We start from the raw sequence: 23,645 nt of genomic DNA, 5'->3' as shown, positions 1-23,645 counted from the left end.
TTTGAACCACGGATACATTTTTAAAAGCTGATTTACTTTTTTTTTTTTTTATCAGGAGAGAGAGAGACAGACATATAGACAATGACCTCTGACAGGGTCTTATCTCACTGTGATCCTCCTGTCAGTCAGCCAGGATCCCACGGACAGAAAAAGGTGTGCCCAATGTACTCAGATCAACCTTGGAAGTCTTTCCATTTGACTCCAGCATTTTACAGCAGAACCCTACTTCCTGCCTGCATCTGCCACTGATATTTTGGGGTTGATTCTTTTTTTTTTTTAATTTGCTCCAGGGTTTATGTGCTCACTAGAGAAAGACAAAACAAGAAAGAGAGAGAGAGAGAGAGAGAGAGAGCGAGCAATCAACCCCTGTCCCTCAAGGAGATGGCCAACCTATAATCCCAGCTCCATTCTTCTCTCAGTATTTTAGGTATGTATGCACATGTGCCTGGCACGCTTTTCAAGCCACCAGATCTGGAACTCTGTAATTGGCCATGTGGGATTCAGCCACCTTGACTACCACACCACCAGCCTGGGATGGTTTCTTACTTAAGCAATAATTTAACCTTATCTAACTGTTGTAATGGACATTTTAAAGTTGACAAATACATCATTTATTCACCTGGAACCAGGAGTTTGCTCCATTTTCATTTCCCCCAAGTTCTAACAGTCCTATGGGGTGGTGGAGCCAAAAGAAAGAACGAACCTGTATTTCTTAATGACCTTGTGGGGGAAAGTTATTTAGGAATACCTGAACTGGACTATTAATAGGATCAAAAACAATTGTCTATTGTGTTAAGCCAACAAAACATTTTTACATTTGTTTGTTACAGCGATTAGTGGTATCCCAAAAGTACAGTGAGTTAAAATGTGTGTTGACTTGAAATTGAAAAAAAAAATAAATAAATAAAACCTTTGTAATCTAACTCAATTGTTTTATTCAAGTTAGTCTCACATAAATCATTTTATAAGTGAAAATGTCAAAGTATACATCAAAGTCTACTTTTTAAATAAATGTAAGATGATCTGAAGGAAATAAAATCAAATGTATGTATTTGTTCACGTAACAAGTCCTCTGCTAAGAGTTGTGCAGGATACCAAGAGGAGTAAAATATAATAAGGAGTTCAAAATCCAGTAAAATGAAATAATATAAACACATATTTTCTAAAAAGTAAAATTCTATGAAATGCAAATATAGGGAAGATTATATCTGCTTAAGAACATAAGAAAGGCAAAATTCAAGGTATGATTAAATGCTGACAAGATGAAATGGTGAAAATGTATTTCTAGTGGTAGGAATTGTCTGGGACACAGGATATGCAGGGGAATAAACTGGAGGAAATATATCAGCTATATGTTATTAAGGGCTCCGAATGCCAAGTGAGCAATTTGTGTTTGTGCTATTTGTTTAAGAGTGTGTGTTTGTAGAAGATTCATTGTTGGCTTTGAGCAAGAGAAATATAGTCATATTTATACTGAACAGATAGGAATTTAACATATAGGAATTTAATTTAATGTGTGGAAATGGAATAAATAGTAAATGAGATGAACAGTTAGAAACTATTGTAACAGTCCAGGTTAAATGCAATGATTCTTAGGAGGATAATGTTATTGTTAAAAGAAACAGTATTTGGGAGGAAAGTAAGCAAGGATGATCCATTAAGTTATGAGATAGTTGTGACTCAGAGTAGAAAGTCTACCCTGAAATATTAATTTGTCCACTATATAAAAATCAGTTGTTGAGGGCTAGTGGTTAAGGGAATCGCATCCTAAAGGACTGACTGTGGTTAGAATGCCAGTCCTGAAAGCTTGAAAAACCATGGCAGGTGTACGTGCATGGCAGATGGAGAAACGAAAGAGAAAGGACTGTGGTGTGACCTGCCTCACTAGGGAGTGTTTTCTCCACGCCCTCCCCTGTGTTTCTCCATCTTTTTCTAGTAAGTGCATACATCCTCTGGCAATTAAAAAAAAAATGGAGAAAAATCAGTTGTTGAAATCATAAAAGTAAAACAGTGGACATATTAATAATAAAAGGAGGAATAAAGAGATAATCTTAATGAAGACTGGAGGTAGGAGGTAGACAACAAAAGAGTCAGATAGGAGGAAAATCAGTAATGTGCAAAAAAGAGAAAGAAAAGTTTAAAAGACAGAGAAATCAGTCTTATGTTGGAAGATTGAGAAAGATGAACATTGAGTCAGTGTCATAGGATTCGCTTGATGGTGATCTCTAAGAACAATTTCAGTGGCTTTAGAGTTTGGATACGTTTGTAAAACAGCTAAGAGTGAACGGGTTAAAACAAATGGGAAAAATAAACTTGCATAGACTATTCTTTCAAAAGTGTGGCAATAAGAGGAGGAGCTATAATAACTGTTTAAAAGTTATATTTTACAGAATTATTCTATTCAGAATTAATTTTGGCTCTATCAGCCAAACAATAAAAAAATTTTAATTTAAAACAGAAAAGTCTTCTGAGAGAGGCTGGCAAGTGGTGTGGTGGTTAAGGGTGCTGGATTCCCACATGGCTGACCATAATTTGAGTCCCAGACATGGTGGCTTGCTTTCTCTCTCTCTCTCTCTCTCTCTCTCTGTCCCTCTCTGGTCAAATTAAAATAAATAAGTAAATAAATAAAGTTAAATGAAATAATTATTTTAAAAATAAAATAAAATGAGTCTTTTGAATATAAGGAAATTACATTCAAAACCTACTTTTTTGGTCCTGTTTCACAGACTACATTTTTAAAAAGGATTTATTTATTATTATTATTTCAATTTGTTATAGAACACATGTGCTTATCAGAGAGAGGGAAAATGAGAAAGCAAGCCCCCAGGTCCAGGGCTCAAGCTGCAGTTGGCAGTATGGGAGTCTAGCACCCTAACCACTATGCCATCTGTTGGTCCTAGAATAAAAATATTTTAACAGGTAATATTATAATCTAATCCATTATACTAGTTGAGAACTAATCATTTGTTTTTGCTTTTTGTTTTTGCTATAGGGCGTATGCACTCATGATATAGATAGTGAGTGAGCGAAACAGAGAGAGAAAGTGAGAAATTACCCCCCCCAGGGAATAGCCAGGCCACAATCTCTTTTCCTCATCTTGGGACTATGGTATGCATGCACACATACGCAGCATCGTTTTCAAGCCACTAGGTCTGGGACTCCCACTGTGCAAACTGACTCAAACTGCTGGCCATGAGGGATCCAGCACCTTAACCTCTACACCATCTGCTGGCCAAGAGGGTGAACATTTGTAAGACGGAGATGACGGAAGGTATAGTTTTCCCCCTAGGGCTATCTTCTAGCCAGCTACTTATTTCTAGATAGCTCCCCTGCACTGGTAATCCTCTGTGAGTCAGAGAACTCACAGTTTAGGGACATCTATTGGGCAATGGTACTCTATAACATTGTCTTCCTTCATAGCAAAAGCACTCTTTATAAAGACAGACTATGATACTACGACCTGTTCTCATTTTCATGCATGAAACCTCAAATACCACATATGAAACTGAGGACTAAGGACAAACTGCAAGCAAGAACCAAGGACAAAAATTTATATTTCTGATTTTATTTATAATATTAATTTTATATTTATGCTCAAAGGCAAATTATCTGCATGTAAAAATGGTTATAATTTATTCGTATTATTATATGGACCCAAAACTAGCAACATGGATGACTTTAGTTTTCCTTCCTATTTATTCTTCTTCGGTTTAAAAAATATGTTGAAATCTTTTATATTACTGTTTCAGTTTTCTGTTGCTGCAAAACAAATTATCCCCTTAAAGTTGATGGTTTAAAATAATAAGCCAGCAGGTGGCATAATGGTTACGTCACATGACTCCCACATAGTTCAACTGCAGTTCAAGTCCTGGGCCCAGCAGCTTAAAACTCAAGCCAGGTGCATGGGTGTGCATGCCCAAAATCCCATGAGGAGAATTGAGGAGAAGGAATTGTGGTGTGGCCATACCCCCGGTGGGTGATTTCTCACTTTCTGTCTCTCTGATGAGCACATGCACCCTATAGCAAAAATCTAAAACAAACAAACAAAACACACAATAATATACACTCATTATCTCACCGTTTCTGAGGGTCAGTGTTTCAAGAGCCACTTAAATGAGTAGTTCTGGCTGAGAGTATTTCATGTGGTTGCAGTCAAGGTTTGGCACAGACTGCTGTCATCTTAAGGCTAGACTGAGGCTGGACAATCCAGTTCCATGAAGGCTGTTGGCACAAGGCCTCATTTCCTGGCCATGCAGGACTCTCCACAGGGCCTGATGACATGGCAGTCGGCTCCTCCAGAGTAAGTGTCCAGGAGAAAGTAAGCAAGGAAGACTGTAATGTCTTTTATGACCCAGTCATATGCTCTCACTTCTGCCATATCCTGTTCATTAGAGTGTGTAACTAAGTGACCCCACATTCGAAGAGAGTGAAATTAGACCACCTCTTCTAAAGAGAGGAGTATCAAAGAATTCATGGATATATTGTACAACAATCACAAAGACTGAATTCTACTTTTGGCTTGATTTGATATTAAGTGTTTATAACTCACTGTGTGTGTGTGTGTATGTGTATACACAAAGAAAGGGAAAGAAAAGTTCCAAGGACAGAGAAATTAGTGATATATATATTATATAATATTTATTTATAAATCCCAATACAACTCCCAATTGTTTTCTTTAGTTTCTTTTAAGTTTGTTTGTTCATTTATTTATTTATTTATTTATTTATACCATGAGTGAGAAAGAGACAGAGACAGAGAAACCGCACCCCTTAACAGGTTTTTCACACTGCAAGCCACCCTCAATCTCAGCAGTAAAGATCATGCATCTAACATTCTTTAACTTCTTATATTTGCTTTTAAGTTCTATATTTCTGCAAGAACACTCTAAATTAGTGTTGTTAAAATAATGAACATTTTTCTAAAGATAAAATACATAAAATTTCATCCTGATTTCATCAGTCATTGAGTATCTATCATGCATAAGGTATTATACTAGTCAATTTAGAAATAATAACTAAAATATAAAATAGATAAAAAGAAGTCAGAAGATAAAGTATGATAACATATTAGATAATGCAGAAATTTGCAAACTATGGCCCTGAAGGCTGGCTCCTTGTTTTTGTAAATAGTTTCATTGGAACACAACCAAGCTCATTTGTTTACCTATTGTTTATGCCCATTTTTGTACTCTGAAGGTAGAATCGAGTTGTTTTAACACAGACCATATGACCCACAAAGGCTAAATCATTTCTTCTGGATATTTAGGGAAAACACAAAACAGTCACTGAAGCCATAGCTTTCACTTATATAAATTATCAATAATATATACCATTTAGGCCAATATTTTCATTCAAAAATGTTTCAGAATACTGATTCCACATGTGTCACACAATAAAGAAAATGGCAAAGAATTTAGCCAGAATATACTCTGTTTTAAGAACTAGATAACTGTATAATAATTGAAAACATTTCACTTTTTTTACAAAATCCTCTATTTAAAGATTTTGTTAACTAAAGTGAAAATCAGAAGGCACAAAACCTAATGTAAAAGAAATTAAAGAGGAAAATAGAGACGAAAGACATTTATGGTATGGAAGGTACCATTTTTTCATGTTGATGATAATGTGTATAGTATCGTGCACTGGACTGGTGTGTATTGTATTCATGTTGTGTAAATTCAATTTACAAGCTAAGTGATGTATATTGATTGAAAGTATAAAGTAAATTTAAAAATAATAATAAACACAAAAAAACCTTATATCCTTATGTATAATAAATCACATGTTAGAATTAGGAAAAAGTATTATTTTTTTCTATAAGTCAGTAAAAACTAAAATGCCCTACTTCTATTTTTTAAAGTAAATATATCCTACTTAGTCACTAAAACGGATATAAATTAGCATATTCTCTAGTTGAAATTCAATTGCTTTAAAAATTTTTTTATAATAAAATAATTAGACTTAAAATTATCTTTTAAAAATCATTGTGCCTTGGGCTGGCTGGTGATTTGGCGGTTAAGGTGCTGAATTTTCACATGGTTGACCATAGTTTAAGTTCCGGACCTGGAGGCTTGAAACTCATACCAGACACATGTGCATGCATGCCCAAAATCCTGAGAGGAGAATGGAGGAGAAGAGATTGTGGCATGGCCATCCCACTGGTGTGGGGGGGTGATTTTTCATTTCATCTCTCTGTCTGTCTCAGTCTCTTTCTGGTTAACACACAGATCCTATGGCAAAAACCTTAAAAAAAAAATTGTGCCCTAAATGTGATCTTGAATGGCTCTAAATTTTTTTCAAAAAAACTTTTTCATGTGGAAATGATTGTATTGACAGTATAAAAAATTTCAGACCTTACAGATCTTCATATTCACTTGAAAATAAAATATTCAAGGTTAACCCCCTAGAATTCAGTTGTTTATTTTAGAAACATATTAACTTCAATATTTACATTAGAGTTAGTTTGTCTAAAAATACAGAATAAAAATACAGAATAAAAAATTTCAGAATTCATCTTACCACAACAAAAGTAGTATTAGATTATATTCCTTCTGAAATGCTTGAGATGAGGAGTGTTTCTGATTTTACATTTTATTTGGATTTTGGAATATCTGTAAATATATAATGAGTTATCTTGAAGATGGGATCCATTCTAAGGATGAAACTATTTATATATGAATTTATATTTCATGTACACTTTATATAAATAGCCTGAAGGTAGTTTTATACCATACTTTTGTATTGCAATGTTTTACTGTAATTTGTCTTATGGTCAGATGTGATGTGGAATTTTTTATTTCTAGTGTTATATCAGTACTCAAGAAGTTTCCTATTACAGAGCATTTTTAATATTGGGTTTTTGGATTAGAAATGTTCACTCTGTATATGAAATACTGATATTTGACTATTTAACTTTAAAATTGGTAATTTTTCCATAGTTCAATTTAATACAAATTTTTGAGAATAAGAGAAACCAAAGATCATCTGGACATGAAAAAATGACACATTCCATACTAAATGGGAACATATATATATTTATTAATTTATTCTTGGATTCTTATACCTTCATACTTTTGTCTAAGAATATGATGATATACGAGTCAGCAGGTGGCATGATGGTTAGGCACTGGACACTCCCATGTGGTTGACCACAGTTCAAGTCCTGGACCTGATGGCTTGCTTTTTCACTTTCCCTCTCTCTCTCTTTCTCTCTCTTGCTGTGTCTCTCTCTCTAGTCAAATTAAAATAAATAAATGAATAAATAAAACTGAATCTTAAAAAAAATATGATGATATAAACTGTTGTGAGGATGAAGAAGAAAAGAACTGCTTTAAGATTACTTTTTTTAAAAAGCATAAGACTACACCATGTTATGTGAGGTATGCTTATATTATTTCCTTAGATAACTTTACTATACCAATATCTAGTGCCTAAAGAACCCAAATAAACCAACTGAAGAAATAATGTAGCACAGAGATTATGCTAAATCATATTTGTTACTGAACAAAAGAGATAGACAGTTGTCTTACTTTTTAGTTCTGGTATGAAGGAGGAGTATAAGTAAATAAAAATAATGATTTACTCACCTGTGCTACCAACTTACTGAGGAGGTCTTTGAAACTAAGAATGTACCTTTTTGTCTTAGTATTTTATGGTTTCTGGGAATTGTAGATACACTATCTAAAAACACCAGTGACTGACTGAAGAAAAAAATTGTTATAGAAACCCTGCACTCTGTATTATCGCTCTTAAAAATATAAAAGTGCCATACATTTAATTAATTTATTTAGTCAGCAAACATATTTGAGAGCATAAGATGAGGGTACTTCAAAGAGTTCATAGGAAAAAATTAAAGTAAGAGTTTATTTGGAGAGCCAACAGGTGGCATGGTGGTTAAAGGTATTGGATTCCCACATGTCGGATTGTGGTTTGAGTCCCAGACCTGGAAACTACCTTTCTTGCTTTCCCTCTCTCGCTCTCTCTCTGGTCAAATTAAAATATAACAATAACAAATTGAATTAAATAAATATATAAATCTTAAAAAAATAATTAAAACATTTATTTGAAAGTCCAGGCATCATTTTTTCCACATTTTCCATGAACTTTTTGAAGACCCTCCCCTCAACCATGCCAGGCATACTTAATAATGTACAACGCTTATATTTTCAGTTAAATTTAGAATAGTTATACAAGCACATCATGATTTTAAAGGTACTTGATTGGACAGAAGTCTACTTTGGGGTCACAGTTTTCCCACTTCAGGTTCTTGATATATAAACACATGAAACTTCAAAAAAGATATAAATGAATGGTCTGCTCAGTGTCCACATAGGCATTTCAGCCTCTGCCATTTTCCTCATAACTACTGGACTCTTACTCCCTTGGATCAAACATGTAGTCATGAAATAAAAGTTCAGAATGAGGCTTTGCCTCAGGACGGTCTGGTAATAATCAAGGGAGTATGCCTGGAATGTCTACCCAACAGATGCTTTTACTCACACTCAGGAAAGTCGGGTCTAGAAAGGCAACTTGTGTGTCCTCCCTGAACTACATTTGCCTGGCCCTGGTTCTTCCCATCTTCCACCCTTTTAAAGGAGTCTCCTGGTAATAAATTGAAGGTGATAATGTGAATATCAGCACACGGCTACCACTTATCTTGGTTGAATTTAATTTGTTATTAGTTACCAACAACAACCAAAAAAAGTAAGTTGGATGAAATATAAGGGAAATTATCCAGCTATGATACTTGTGTTGCAGAATATTTGAACTGGAAATTCTTCCTAACTAATAACCAGCAGGATTGTTCACAGAGAAGAACCTATGCTTATAATCCCATCACACTTTTTCATGTATAAAGTGTTAAACTAGTCCTGTTTTTATTTCATATAGATCTCATAGGTATTGTGATTTCTTTGGGTTCTATCGAAAGAAAAAAATTAGAGTGTAAAAAATCTATTGCCTCCTATCAAGCTCTCTTTCCCCTCAAATCTCTCTACCTAAAAATGAGAAAAATAACAGCTTGGTATGGTGGATTACTAGTCCAAAGATTTAAATTCCATCTTAAATCTTCAATTTTGAAGTAAGTCATTGAACCAGTTTGGGTCTTACCCCCTTAATTCCAAAAAACAGAAGATGACTAGATAATCCTCATATCTAGCACTTAATTCCATAATCTTAACCATAAGAGATGAAAAAAGCACTCGTGTACTTAAGAGATACATAAAATCCTTTGAACAGGTAAGAAAGAGACATGTAAACATTGTTTTTTAAAATAATGGAATACTTTTATTTCATTATGAGCATGGCGTTCAAGCATTCTAGATCTTTACTATCACTAAAAAACTATTTATTGACATTATTTACAGAAGGAAACTTCATGAACTCTCAAGAGTTCACTGTTTTCTTTAATCCCCAAATGTAGTCTTCTGAACTGGCCCAAACAAGCTCTTTGAGGGTATGGATTGTGTTCTTTTGTCTTAGTATTCATCTCAATCTTACTGCTTAGCACCACATTTGGTACACAGTAGGTGCTCAGTAAATATTTGTAAAACAAACACGTAGTATAAATTGGGTGCTGATTCCTTAACTAAAACATTGAGATTGTGGAAATTCCCATAGTTTACACATAAGTAAGCAAGTGTTATGATCTTACTTGGTTTAAGTCCCCCCCTTACTGCCCCCCCCAAAAAAAGGAAGAAAAAAGTGATCATATATCCTTGAGAGACCATCTTTTTTCATTTGTTTTAGACAATGCAAATACTTTTGAAGTTCTGTCATCTGGTTGGACAATATATCTTTGGCCCTACCACTTGATTGACACATAAGGCATTTTTAGAGCTCAAGTGCAGGATGGCTAATGATATGCTGCAGAAAAACCTGGGAAGCTTTTCTGAAAGGTGAAGATTATCATTTGCCAGAATTAAATCATATTGGGCCACATTTCTCGTTTTTTTTTTTTTTTTTTCTTGTATTGTGTTTTTCTATTGCATCACTTATTCCTGCAGTTTTGAGTATCTGTCCTATGGAGTTTTGGCCTAAGAGACCAGGCTATTTTTGGCTTCATTCTGTGCCTTCTAGATTGGATATGATGTTGCTCACTAATTCTCTAGTATTAGCTTTTAGTGGTCTTTGGTTTCAATTTTGCTATATTGTAGAACACTATGTGTAAGTTAGTGATCTCATTAGTACTTCATAGGTAGGAAACTCCCTGTGTAAAAACCATAATAACATTGTGTCGAAAATACTGAAACTTAAGGATGCCCTCAGTGACTATTTGAGAAGTTGGAGTAATTTTACAAAAAATTCTTTGCGAAGGGACCAACAGATAGCAAGATGGTTACGTCACTGGACTCCCACAAAGTCAACCACAGTTTGAGTCTCGAACCTGGAGGCTTAAAATTCATACAGGGTGCTTGTGTATGCGTACCCAAGATCCCAAGAGAATAGCAGGAGGGACTGTGACACGGCCATCTTTCCCGGGAGGTGGGAATGATTTTTTGCTTTCTGTCTCTCTGTCTCTCTCTGTCTCTCTCTTTCTCTTAGGCAAGCACATGAACCCTACAGCAAAAAATCTCTCTAACAAAAAAACAAAGAAACAAACAAACAAAAAACCCCCAACAAACACAAAAAACTTTATGACATGTTAGGTTCCTCATACTGCTACCTCAAAGGTTAGCAAAGTGGCCCTTTATGCCACCCCAGGGGCACTGAGGCCTCTGTCTTCTGTTCACCTTCGCTACCTCCGTCGAGATAACCCACCCACGCTGAGGCTGTTCCCCGGCACATAGATAACCCTCATAGAGAAGCAAGCAGCTTTTATTTCATAGCACCATATCATCTTCCTCATTACCTGACTCAGGGCATGTGAAACTATTACAGGCCTATATAAATATACATAGATGACGGGGTCATGCAGACAACACAAACTGGTAAAGAGGCTGTCTCCCATGGCCTGGGCTGGGAAGAAACGGCAAGACAAGGCCAGCGGTTTACTAACTCCCCTTGTGTCATTTTACTGGCCTATATTTAATTTCTCTGTGGTGAGTTTTATTGTTATTACGGTACCCTGAAAGAGTAAGATATCACCCCCAACCATTACAATAAAGCCAATTAGTGATCTTATAGGAATGTGGTTCCCTAAGAAGAGGGTGGGAAGTTTGAGACTCCCCCACTTGTCTGTCTAAGCCAAAATTAACATATGTTAGATCAAAATAGTATAAGCCAAAGTAGCATCAGTAGTATATGAAAACTAAGTTAGTTTAAGGCTAGTTTTACGTACATATCCCTTGTTAAAGCTACAGGCCAAAGTTAGCTCATGCTAGGCAAAGTCAGTACATTCACCCAGAGATAAAACAAAATAACTCACTAATTGACAGACTCAGCAAATAAAATAAAAACCCATGGTTTCTTTTAAGAAAGGAAAAGCCTGACTGATGATGAACAAACCTGAGGGCTCCAGAGAAAGATTAACCACCTTAACTGGGAGCTCTTATCTAAAGCAACAGGTAGCTTTCAACTACAAAGAGTTTCTCATCTATGTGCTGTTGACTATGAAAAACTGCTAATAAAACATCCTGTGTTGTCTCCTGAGCTACAAGATCATCTTCCTTTCCCATATAAGATCATAGACTCACCCTCTATTGTTGTAATGTATAGATAGTCCATATATTAACTGTGTCTTTACTTAGCAAGACAAGATTTCCATCTAGGTCGTTGTAACCAGCAACTTATCGCCCTGACCTGGGACTGAAGTTATCAAACATCCTGCAAGCCCCCTCTTCAAAAGACCCTTCCCAGTAATCAAGATCTAAGAAGAAGATACAGCAGACAAATGGACTTCCTCATCCTGAGAACTGTGATTGACTTTGCCTGAGCTAACAAGACAAACAGCATGTTTTATAATTATTGCTTCCATGCTTTGTATACCCTGTTCCTTAGAGTAAATCTTTTACTGCCCCTCACCCATTTACTTGCATGTATCACATTTTCAATAAAAAGGCACGATGATTCCTAGCAGTTGTCACTCCTCAGAGAGCGATCTTTGAGGGGGGTGTCCGGCATAGGACGTGCATAAAAAGGCACTGAGGCCTCTGTCTTCTGTTCACCTTCGCTACCTCCGTCGAGATAACCCACCCACGCTGAGGCTGTTCCCCGGCACATAGATAACCCTCATAGAGAAGCAAGCAGCTTTTATTTCATAGCACCAGCAGGCCTCTGGAGTCTTTAACAATGTGAAAGTTTCAATCAAGCTTTATGTCAACATTGCCAGGGGAACTACTCTATAAAGGTATAACCATTCCAACTCCTCACCTGAAAACTGAACAGTGATGAGATAGTTACAACAAAGGATACTGAATTCTAGAAGGCATTAATTTATCCAATTAGAGGCCATGAATGCCATTCTCAGGTATCTGGGGTACCAATCTAGCAAAATAGGTTCACTCTTTGTTAATCAAGATACAAGACCACTAGGAATTCTCAGCAAAAATCTTATGTGTAGCTTGTATGGTCCTTGTTTTGTATTGGAGTCCTGACCAACATATCTATATCTATCCATTTACATGTATATCAAGCAACACTCTTCCTCAAAAACAGTGATAACTGGAATCTCAATACCATCATCAATTGATTTGCTGACCACTGACACAAATGTCACAAGGTTGGTCTAATTATGAAGCAATCTAGGGATTAGCAGACAGTGTGGCAGTTATATCGCTGGACTTGTACATGGCTGACTGGGGTTTGAGTCCCAGATCCAGTGGCTTGAAAATCACACCAAAAGCACATGCGCATGCATTCCCAAGATCCCAGGAGGAAAATAGGAGAAGGGACTGTAGTGTGACCATCCCCCTGGGAGGTGCTTTCTCACTTTCCTTCTCACTGTGTCTGTCTCTCCCTCTCTGGTGAGGACATGCACCCTAAGGCAAAAACCTCTCAAAATAATAATAATAATAATAATAATGCAATCCAAAATATCTAAGCTAGATTTAAGCTAGGTCTTAGAGAGGAGGGTGGAGGGCATTTCTAATCTGAGGTGGTTGTGAATATTAAGAATGAAATGAATGGACTCATTTTCAAACTTCCTATAGGCAATGTGAGTGACTACGTCTTTCAGAAATGTTCTTGAGAGGGATAGCGTTATAATTCTTTATGACTTGTCTGGTAAATCATTGGTTATTTAGTATATATTATGACATGTTTCTCAAATAATGTCTCTTATGAGCATTTCATCTGTATGCCTGGGCAAAAAGTAGATAGCAACTCTATCTACAGTGGCCTGCTTGTTGGTGTCTCTTGGTGGGTATCTAGGAATTTAGATTTTGGAAAGGTTCCTACCATTTCCTGAACTGGTAAGAATGGCTCAGCGTACTTACAGTGTTTATGCAAATAATATGATTTATGCAGAGCACCTGCTTTCCTTCTGGGACTCTGAAATTTGTCCAATATTAGCTACAGTGCCTACTGGCCAGGCTTCAGTGAAAACCAAGGGGACTGAGTCTCTAAAAAGCTTTCACAAATGCCATCACAAGTCATTGCTGGAGGTGTAAAAGTACCTACTTGAATCCCCTGGGAAAGGACTGTACCTGTCTTCTCGCCTTCACTCCATGTGTCTTTCCCCTTTGCTGACTTTGCTCTGTACCCTTACACTGTAATAAATCTTAGGCTTGAGTATAACTCTATAGTCAAATCAGTAAGTTCTGATAGTGAATTACTGAACCCAGGAATGATCCTGGGCACCTTCCAATATCACAGTCTAGGGTATCTGTGTTAATATTTATGGATATCTCGATAAAAGGATTAAAAAATAATTTAAAAAAATAGAAAGAAATAAATGCCTTGCTGTCTTCTTTATGCAGCAGCAGCAGCAGCAGCAACAGATACAATCACCACCATTTATTAAATACCTCCTATGTGCCTGTGTCATCCTAGGCAGTTCTCATTTTCTGCTCCTAACGATAAACATGAAAAAGGCATTTTCACCTGACGTTTTACAAATGAAAAAGTGGAAATCCAGGATTAGAATTCAAACTGATCTTACCTCAAAACCCTTGTGTTTTCTAAAATACCATATCCATTCCTTCTCCTTCTTATCTAACAACTATGTAACAAAAAGCACACATTATTTATACTGTATTTTTTTGAATATTTAAACTGAAACAGAACTATTATGCTGTTAAAATTCCTAATTTTCTCTGTGCTACATGTATGCTGCGTAACCTAAACAGTAAATTAGTGACGACAGAAAGAAATCCAGCTGGTGTGCACTTCTATGCTTATCCCCCAAAACAAAAGGGACGATTCTGGGTTCCAAAGTCTCAGAATAAAATGAGATATTAAATGTAAAGTAATTCAAACATGGCATCAACTGATACGCAATAATATTGCTCAACATTTCCCTGTGGGGAAGGAACTGTCTTAGCAGCTGGCTCAGTTCCTTCATATCCTCGTCCCCATTCCTACAAGATGCAGCTTTAAATTTCCCTACCACATTTAGATGAACACATAGCAGTCTTGGCAAAGACTTGTGGAACTGAACTGGCTCCAGTTACCCCCAGATTGGGAAGTCTTTCCATCTAACACTTATTTAGTGAATTTTTTGCCATCTGCCAGCTGTGTAGAGATAATTAGGAAACAAAGAAGAAAACTTCCATTTACAATCTAGTATCCCCAACATGGTGGAAGACATGAAGGTTCATGAAAGAGCATGAAGGGAAATCTCAATCAACAAAAATGTGTTATTCAGAGCATATGTATTCTCTCAGTTTCATCTACCCTATTTTAACTAGAAATTTAATCATGAAAATAAAATAAATGACTATTAGATAGACTTTCATGCTAGGCATGTCCTATCAGGACATCTGTTGATACCAATGAAAAAAAAAATAAAAACAAACAAACAAAAAAACCTGCTACCAACAATAAAGAACCTCTGGTAATTCCACTATGAGGAACAAAATATCATAAAAAGCTTACATTTTAAAAAATCGGTGTGACAACTTCAGTGGCATGTATCTCATTAAAAAGACATCATTGGGGGTCAGCAGGTGGCATGGTGGTTAAGGCGCTGGACTACAATGTGACTGACTGTCGTTCAAGTCCCAGAGCTTGTGGCTTAAAAATCTTACTGGGTATGTATGTGTGCATGTCCAAGATCCCAGGAGAGTGGAGAAGGGATTCTGGCATGGCCAGCCCCTCTGCAGGGTAATTTCTCACTTTCTCTCTCACTGTGTCTCTCTCTGGTGAGTGCATTTGCTCTATGACAAAAACCTTAAAAAAAAAAAAAGACATTTTTGTACACTGTAGTGCTTCTGGAATATATAGTTCTAACCGAGACTAATAACTTTTTTTTCCTCATAGTTTCAAAATGAGAATAATTTAAGAAGTATTTCATTTCTATCAGCAATACTTAGAAACTATCCTTCTCATACTTTTCTCCATGACAGAAGTTTTGTGGAACTTGGCAGCCATGCATGGTTGATGCATGGTTGTCTGAGATGTTTCTGACAATTATGACATTCATGGTCATATAATTTAAAATGTACACTGTAAGAATTTATTTCATTATGTTTTCCTCCCAAGCTATTATGTTTCTTTGTAAATTGATAGTTTCATATATCAATAGATTACTCTCACTTCATCACTTTTTGTACTGTTAAGATATAAATCACTCCATGAAATCTGCCACATGTTTCAATATGTTCTTCCTCTTGAAAGGTTAAATCAAGTTTCAACCTTTTTTCTGCTTGTTTGATTTTTGTTTAGTTTTTTACTATAGGGTGCGAGCTTACCAGAGAAAGATAGAGAATGTGAGAAATCCACCAGGAGGATGGCCATGCCACACTCCTTTCTGCTCCATTCTTTTCTTGGGATTTTGGGCACACATACACATGAACTCAGTGTGTTTATCAAGCTGCCAGATCTTTCAAAATGAGAATAATTTAAGAAGTATTTCATTTCTATCAGCAATACTTAGAAACTATCCTTCTCATACTTTTCTCTATGACAGAAGTTTTGTGGAACTTGGCAGCCATGCATGGTTGATGCATGGTTGTCTGAGATGTTTCTGACAATTATGACATTCATGGTCATATAATTTAAAATGTACACTGTAAGAATTTATTTCATTATGTTTTCCTCCCAAGCTATTATGTTTCTTTGTAAATTGATAGTTTCATATATCAATAGATTACTCTCACTTCATCACTTTTTGTACTGTTAAGATATAAATCACTCCATGAAATCTGCCACATGTTTCAATATGTTCTTCCTCTTGAAAGGTTAAATCAAGTTTCAACCTTTTTTCTGCTTGTTTGATTTTTGTTTAGTTTTTTACTATAGGGTGCGAGCTTACCAGAGAAAGATAGAGAATGTGAGAAATCCACCAGGAGGATGGCCATGCCACCCTCCTTTCTGCTCCATTCTTTTCTTGGGATTTTGGGCACACATACACATGAACTCAGTGTGTTTATCAAGCTGCCAGATCTGGGACTCGAACTGTGAAGTTGGCCATGTGAGATCGAGTGGCTCCAACCACCACACCACCTACTGGTCCTCAAGTCTTAACCTTTTCAGAAAGACTTTTGATTATTTAAAGCCATCCTAGACTTCTCACTAGACTGATACTCTTTAGTAAATAAATTATTTACCATATACTTTCCAGTAACTAATGATATACCATCACTCTTATCCTGTTAGTTCTATAATATTATTAATTTGTTACATTTGAGATTCTGGTATTTTTTTTTAAGAGAGATTTTTGCTATAGGGCATGTGTGCCCACCAGAGAGACAGAGACACAGAAAGTAAGAAATCACCTCCCCCACCCCCAAGTGGATGGACACACAGCAATCTCTTCTCCTCCATTCTCCTCTTGGGATCCTGGGCATGTAAGCACAAATACCTGCTTAAGTCTCAAGTCACCAGGACTGGGACTTGAACCACAGTCGACTAAGTGGGAGTCCAGTGATATAACTCTCATGTCATCTTCTAGTCCTGATTCTGGTATTTTTAAAAATTTATCTATTTGTTTGTTTGTTTGTCAGAGGGCATGTTCACTCACCAGAAGGAGATGATGAGACAGAGAGAGGGAAAGTAAGAAAGGACCCCACATGGGGCATAGCCATATTCCAGTCCCTTCTTTATTTCTTTATTCTGTCAGGATTTGGGGCACACATGCACAGATGCCCAGGATGTTTTTCAAGCCATCCAGGTATAGGACTCAGAACGAGCAACTGGCCTGTGGGATCCAGCTGCCTTAACCACCAGGCATCGGCTGATCCAAGAGTCTAATACCATTAAGGAGAGCAATGTAATCGTATCTTTCTATATTCTCACACTATGAAACAATACTAAGAAGAAAAAAAAAAGCTTTCTTGTTTTTTTTTTAGAGAGAGATATTTTTGCTATAGGGTACATATGCTCGCTGGAGAGACAGATAGAGAAAAAGTGAAAAATCACTCCCCTGGAGGGATAGCCATACCCCAGTCCCTTCTCCTCTGTTTTCCTCTTGAGATTTTGGGCATGCATCCACATGCACCTTGCATGAGTTTTAAGCCACTGGGTTTGGGACTTGAACCAAAGTCGACTACGAAGGAGTCCAGTGATGTAACCATTCTGCCATCTGCTGGTACCAAAAGCTATATTTTTGAATGAGATATACAGCACCAAAAAAATACACAGAACTGCCTACTAATTAATCTGAATGGAGTTTTCTGAAACTTTTACTTAACAATTTTCCTGACATAATTCTTTTTAGCTTTTTAGTATCTTCATTTGTCTTTGGGTTAATATTCAATATTGGTATCTTCTACTAGACTGAGAAAGCAGTCACGCCTCAGAATCCTTATTCTCACCTACTTTGTTATACTACTCTGGGGTTATTTTATTTCCAGAATCATAGTTAGATATGATCTTCACTTTTTTTTTTAATTTTTTTTTTTTTTAGGTTTTGACCATAGAGCATGATTACTTGCCAGAGAGATACAGAGAGAGACAGAAAGAGTGAAAGTGAGAAGCCACCCCTGGGGGGATGGCCATGCTGTAATCTCTTCTACCTTCTCTTCTCTCTGTATATGTGCACTGTCCTTGGTCATTTAGTAGCCATCATAGTTATCAGATCGGCCATAGTAGTGTTACAGTGCTTGTGCTCAAGTAACCTATACTTTACTTAATAATGGCCCCAAAGTACAAGAATAGTGATAATGTCATATTATTATAATTGCTGTACTTTATTATGAGTTATTGTTGTTATGTTGCTAAATTATTACTCTTTCTAATTTAGAAATTAAACTTTATCATAGGTATGTACATATAGTAAAAAACAGTAGAAATAGTTTGATACTATCTGTGGTTTCAAGCATCCACTGAGGGTCTTAGAATTTATCTACCTTGGATAAGTGAGGACTGCTGTAATGAAAGAAAAATTCACTAAATCTTAACACTTGGAAATGCTTTGATACTTTAAGCAAGACTTCAAAAACAATGTATAATATTAAAAAAAAATTTCCAGTAAACATGTGCACATAAACAGCAGATTTTGTTGTATTTGGAAATACCTTTTAGTCAGATTCTTAAGTGTTTGTTAAAGAATAAAATTATAAATACCAGTAGAGTACTCTGGATATACATAAGGTCTATATATAAATGCAAATGAATTTATTATGTTCACACTCAGCACACAAAATCAATGAAGGGCAGCAACGCAATCTGTCTAACTGAAATCTATTTTCTGATCATAAAGTGAGATCTGAAGAATTACCATTTGTGTTCATTGCTTTTTTAAAAAAATGATATTAGACTAATGAAGCAGAATCACATATGGCATACTCATTTAATAAAATCTGGCACAATCCAAATAAAGCATAACTTTCTAGATTAGTAAAGAGCAAACTATAGCCCATAGGGTAAACCCTACCAGCCAGCCGTCTGCTTTTGTAAATAAAGTTTTACTGGGAACAGAGCCAGACTCATTCATTTAAGTTTTGTCTCTGACTGCTTTGTACTACAATAGAAAGTTGAGTAGTTCTGACAGAGACCATATGGTTCAAAATTTATACTATCTGGCCCTGTACAGAAAACTTTGCTGATCACTCTTCCATGTTTGTAACCCTTGAGTTTCAAAATTCAGAACATTGGTTATGCAAGTCTTTGTATTTCTTTAACTAGAACCGCAAACATCTCCACTAGCCTTACTCTCAGATTATAATTTAGCCATCACCTTTGATAAAAATGGCATTGCCAACAAGTGGCCCAAAGCAACACAGGTGTCTACCATAATTTCCATCAGTTCATCTACTTCTATGATATTATTGAGGGTCATGAGCATTAAAACATTGTTAGACATCACTGCTATTTTCATTGATGCTAAAAATATAAATAAAAAGAAAACATTATACTATGAATACATGGTAGTTATGGTGGGATAATTATAGATTTACTTGCAAAAACTGGAATGCTATAATGAGAAGATAGGAGGACCTTTTATTTTTAGGTTTTGCCATGGGTGTGTGTGCTTGCTGGAGAGAGACAAAGAGAGACAAAAGGAAGACAAAAAGAGAGGAAAGCGAGAAATCACCCCTGCTCCCCGCCCAGGGCGGTGGGATGGCCATGCTGCAACCCCTTCTCTTCCATTTTAGGATTTGGGGCATGGACACAAATGTGCTCAGCATGATTTTCAGGACACCTTGTCCGGGTCTGGAACCATGACTGACCACATGGGAGTCCAGTGCCTTAACCACCATGCCATCGCCTGGCCCCATGAGGGTATCTTTTGAAATTACAGACACATTTAAGGCAAATTTACAGCAATCAATTCTTTCGATATAGTAAATGATTGCAAGTGGCATACAAGCATGAACTGTTGGTGAAATTGTTGTTCTTGGCATCCTGTATCACAAATAGAGTTCTAATTGACATAAATCTAGAAAGAAAAATAAAACTGTAGGAAGTCAAGTTAAAGGCAATGAATAAATATACAAAAAGATTGGGCAAATAAAAATCAGCTATTCCAATTAAATTTGAACATCCTAAAATGACAAAATCGACGTCACTAAGTGCAACTATATATTCAAGAGTTTTCTTAGCAACAGTACTCTGGATTAGATGAGCTGTATTTCTAAGATTTGGAAATTCACAAAACAAACGAAAGGCTGGGAATTGGTGAGAGCCAAAAATATTCTTTAAACATTTTATATTTTTTAATTAATTTGATATAGTCAGTTATGTTCTTAAACCTGTACTTCTCATTCTTAATGAAACTGAATCTCAGGATGATCCTTTGGTTTGATAACTCATTTGTTGTTTAAAGCCTCTCTACAAATGTTGTTTAAAGCCTCTCTAGGCCAAATAGCTATTTAACTAATATTAATACATCCCAGAAAGGTGTAATACAGAAATCTGGATTTTGAGTTTAGAGTTTTGGGTTGGTTACAGTTCAGTTCAGCATGTTATTAGCTATGCAATTTACAACTGGTCACTCACTGTACTCATTTCTTAATATAAAAAACTAGAATAACAAAAGGCATCTCTTAAAACTGTTAAACAATTAAATGCAATACCATAATAGGAAACATTACTTAGCTTTATGCCTAGTATATAACAGTAATAATATCACTTAGCATTATGCCTAGTATATAATAGTAATAATGATCAGTAAATGTTATTTCCTTTCCAATAATCAAAGTGCATTCCTTGCCAAGACAGTTGACTTCTACTTCGTGCAGCACAGGCAATAGGTTATTAAACTGTGTGCAGCCAATCCAATACTATTAAGACAACATTCATCAGTATTTTAATGTCAGCTGCTAACTCTAGTTCACGGATTGTTTCTTAAGCAATTTGTCATTCAGAAATGCAGAATTTAACCTTCTTAGTAACCTGACATAAATATGAGTTATAATCATATTTGATGAGAAGTCTTTAATAACCTACCTGCATGATTTAAATACTCCATTGATACTTAGCAAAAACAAGAATAAGAAGTTCACCTTCTAGTGATATAGGATTGACTGGCTATGGTGATAATTTTTTAAGACTAAACATATCATTCTATTTTTATTTATAATTAATGACAAAAATGAGTACCAGAATTTTGTTGTTTTATTACAAGAACAGACTTTAATTTTATTTTTTAATGTACTTTAATACCACTTTACACAAACTTTTAAAGTACTTTATGCAACTGATTTTTGGTTCTGTTTTGTTTGTTCTGTTTTCCCCAGAGGGTCTGTGTACTCACCAGACAGAGGACGCACCCTCTTACAGGGGGTGGTCATGCCACAATCCTTTTTCCATTTCTCCAACCCTTCAGAATTTTGGGCACAAACACACAATGCACTTCGTGTGTTTTTTACCAGGGTTGAGCTCCACCTCCCTAGGCAATGCACATTACCACTGCACCACAGAACTAGCCCCAAGAACAGGATTTATAATTGCTTAATTATTTAAGTTTACAAAACAACTTCATAGAAAATTTTAATTCTTACTTAAGTTTTAAGATAGATTATAGGGAACTGAATTTGCTCATTTAAGCTATAAAATGATATCATCTGCTTTGTGATAACTGAGTATACTCTGTATATAAATTCTCTTCTCTTGCGTTAATTTACCAAACTGTGTATCTTACGTGATTCATAGTTACAAAATATTTTAGCTGCCTTACAACTTTAGAAAATAAAATAAATTCTAAGAGGTATGATTCAAATATAACACAAAGCCTTATAATTCCACAATAATGTACATTTAAACAATTTGAATTTTATTCAAGGATTTATACTTTCTAGTTCATTATCTTTTTGTTTAACTCAAACTTGCAAATCCAAAGAAAAATTTTCTTCAAACTATTAAACTTTTTTATGATTTAATAAGTTTTTTATAATAAAAATATTAAGGTCAAATTTATATTGTTATTATCAGAGCTAAAATTTCAAAATCAAATGTTAGAATGGAGAATACTCATAAAATCATAAAGAATAATTTATATTAGATGAACATACCAACTGTGTTTTCCTTCATTTTTCTTTTGTGTGGCAGGTTTCATTTGTCAACAGAAACACCACAACTGAGTTTAAATTTGTAGTGGATAAGAATTATTCTGATTCTGGCTAAATGGGTAAGGCTAGCAGATCATGGCTAACACGATTCTAAAAATGTTTACAGATGATCTAAAAAAAGAAATTAAGAGCATAAAATAAACTTACTGTTTCACCAACTTTTCCAATATTCCCTTGATCTCCTACTTCTCCCTGTTAATAAAGAGTATAAAATTGCAAATATAATTATTTTTTAAACAATATTACTCCATGACAACTCTTCTTTCATTTTTATTGTAATTATCTAGTCATAACCTAGAAAAAGGCAAATAAAATCTCAGTTATTCAAAGTACAATTATAGTATTTCTATGGAACACTTTTCTTTCCTCTGTTTTTATTCAAATAGTGGCAATCTATTTTCTTAATTTATATTCTCCTATTCATGACTTTTAATCACTTTTAAAACACAAATAAGTTTTTTAAAAAAATTCCAGAGGGCTTATGAATGTACATGAGAGAGAAAGCAAGAAAGCATCCCTCTGCAGGACCTTGCCTCGTCATGCCACAGTCCTTTTTCCTCCAGCTCTCCATCCTGTCAGGATCCTGGGGATGTCCAAGCACACCTGGCATTTAAGCCACCACAGTTTGACTCAAACCCTGTTTGGTCATGTGGGATCTGGTTTCCTTTCTATAGTATTTAAGGGTATTTAAGGGATGTTGCAATACAGGGTATTAAACAAAACTTTTATTTTTGAAGAATTATTTATTTTATTGTTATTATTTTCATTTGACCAGAAAAACAGAGAGAGAGAGAGAGAGAGAGAGCGAGGGAGTGCGAGCGCACAAGTGAGAAAGCAAGCTACCAGGTTTGGTACTCAAGCAGGGGCTGGCTATGTGGTAGTTCAGCACCTGTATCAGCACGCCACCTGCTAGCTCCTAAACAAAACTTTTTAAGAAAACTATTTATTGGGACCAGCAGTTAGTGTAATGGGTATGTCGCTAGACTCCCACGTAGTCGCCCACGGTTCGTGTCCCGGACCCGGTGGCGTAAAACTCAAGCTGGGCACATGTGCGTGCATGCCCAAGATCCTGAGAGGAGAATGGAGGAGAAGGGATTGTGGCGTGGCCATGCCCCCTGGAGGGTGATTTCTCGCTTTCTGTCTCTCTGTGTCTCTGTCTGTCTGGCAAGCGCACGCACCCTATGGCAAAAAAAAAAAACTCTCCAAAAAAAAAAAAAGAGAAAGAAAGAAAGAAAGAAAACTATTTATTGAGGTCTACTTGGTAAAATAAAGGCATAATGATGGGGCCAGCAGGTGGCATGGTGGTTGACATGTAAACTCCCACATGACTGTGTTTTGAGTCCTGGACCTGGCAGCTTGCTTTCTTACTTTCTCTCATCTCTCCAGTCAAATGAAAAAACAATGATAATAAATAAAGTTACATAAATAATTATTTTTTTAAAAAACCCTGTGTATTATAAGAGGAATAAAAGGCAGAGGGATAAGCACTGCCACTGGGTATATGTGATTGCAGAACAGAGACAGAGAGAGAGAAAGTGAGAAATTACCCCTCAAGAGGGATGGCCACACTGCAATCTCTTTCCTTTTTGTCCTGGG

At 35.9% G+C, this 23,645-nt stretch overlaps 1 protein-coding gene across 1 annotated transcript in view; it reads right to left on the bottom strand.

Moving 5' to 3' along the window:
- COL24A1 (collagen type XXIV alpha 1 chain) overlaps window positions 1-23,645 on the bottom strand; it is a 322,594-nt gene that overhangs the window by 151,022 nt on the left and 147,927 nt on the right. Inside the window, exon 23 of the mRNA XM_006149476.1 lies at window positions 22,197-22,241. Within this exon, the coding sequence (XP_006149538.1) occupies window positions 22,197-22,241 (45 nt within the window). The remainder of the gene's footprint in view (window positions 1-22,196; window positions 22,242-23,645) is intronic.

The sequence above is a fragment of the Tupaia chinensis genome, unplaced genomic scaffold (assembly GCF_000334495.1).
Source record: "Tupaia chinensis unplaced genomic scaffold, TupChi_1.0 Scaffold000263_1, whole genome shotgun sequence".
NCBI classification, from domain to species: Eukaryota; Metazoa; Chordata; class Mammalia; order Scandentia; family Tupaiidae; genus Tupaia; species Tupaia belangeri.
The sequence above is the reverse complement of the archived record's forward strand: the minus strand, read 5'-3'. Positions and strand labels throughout refer to the sequence as shown.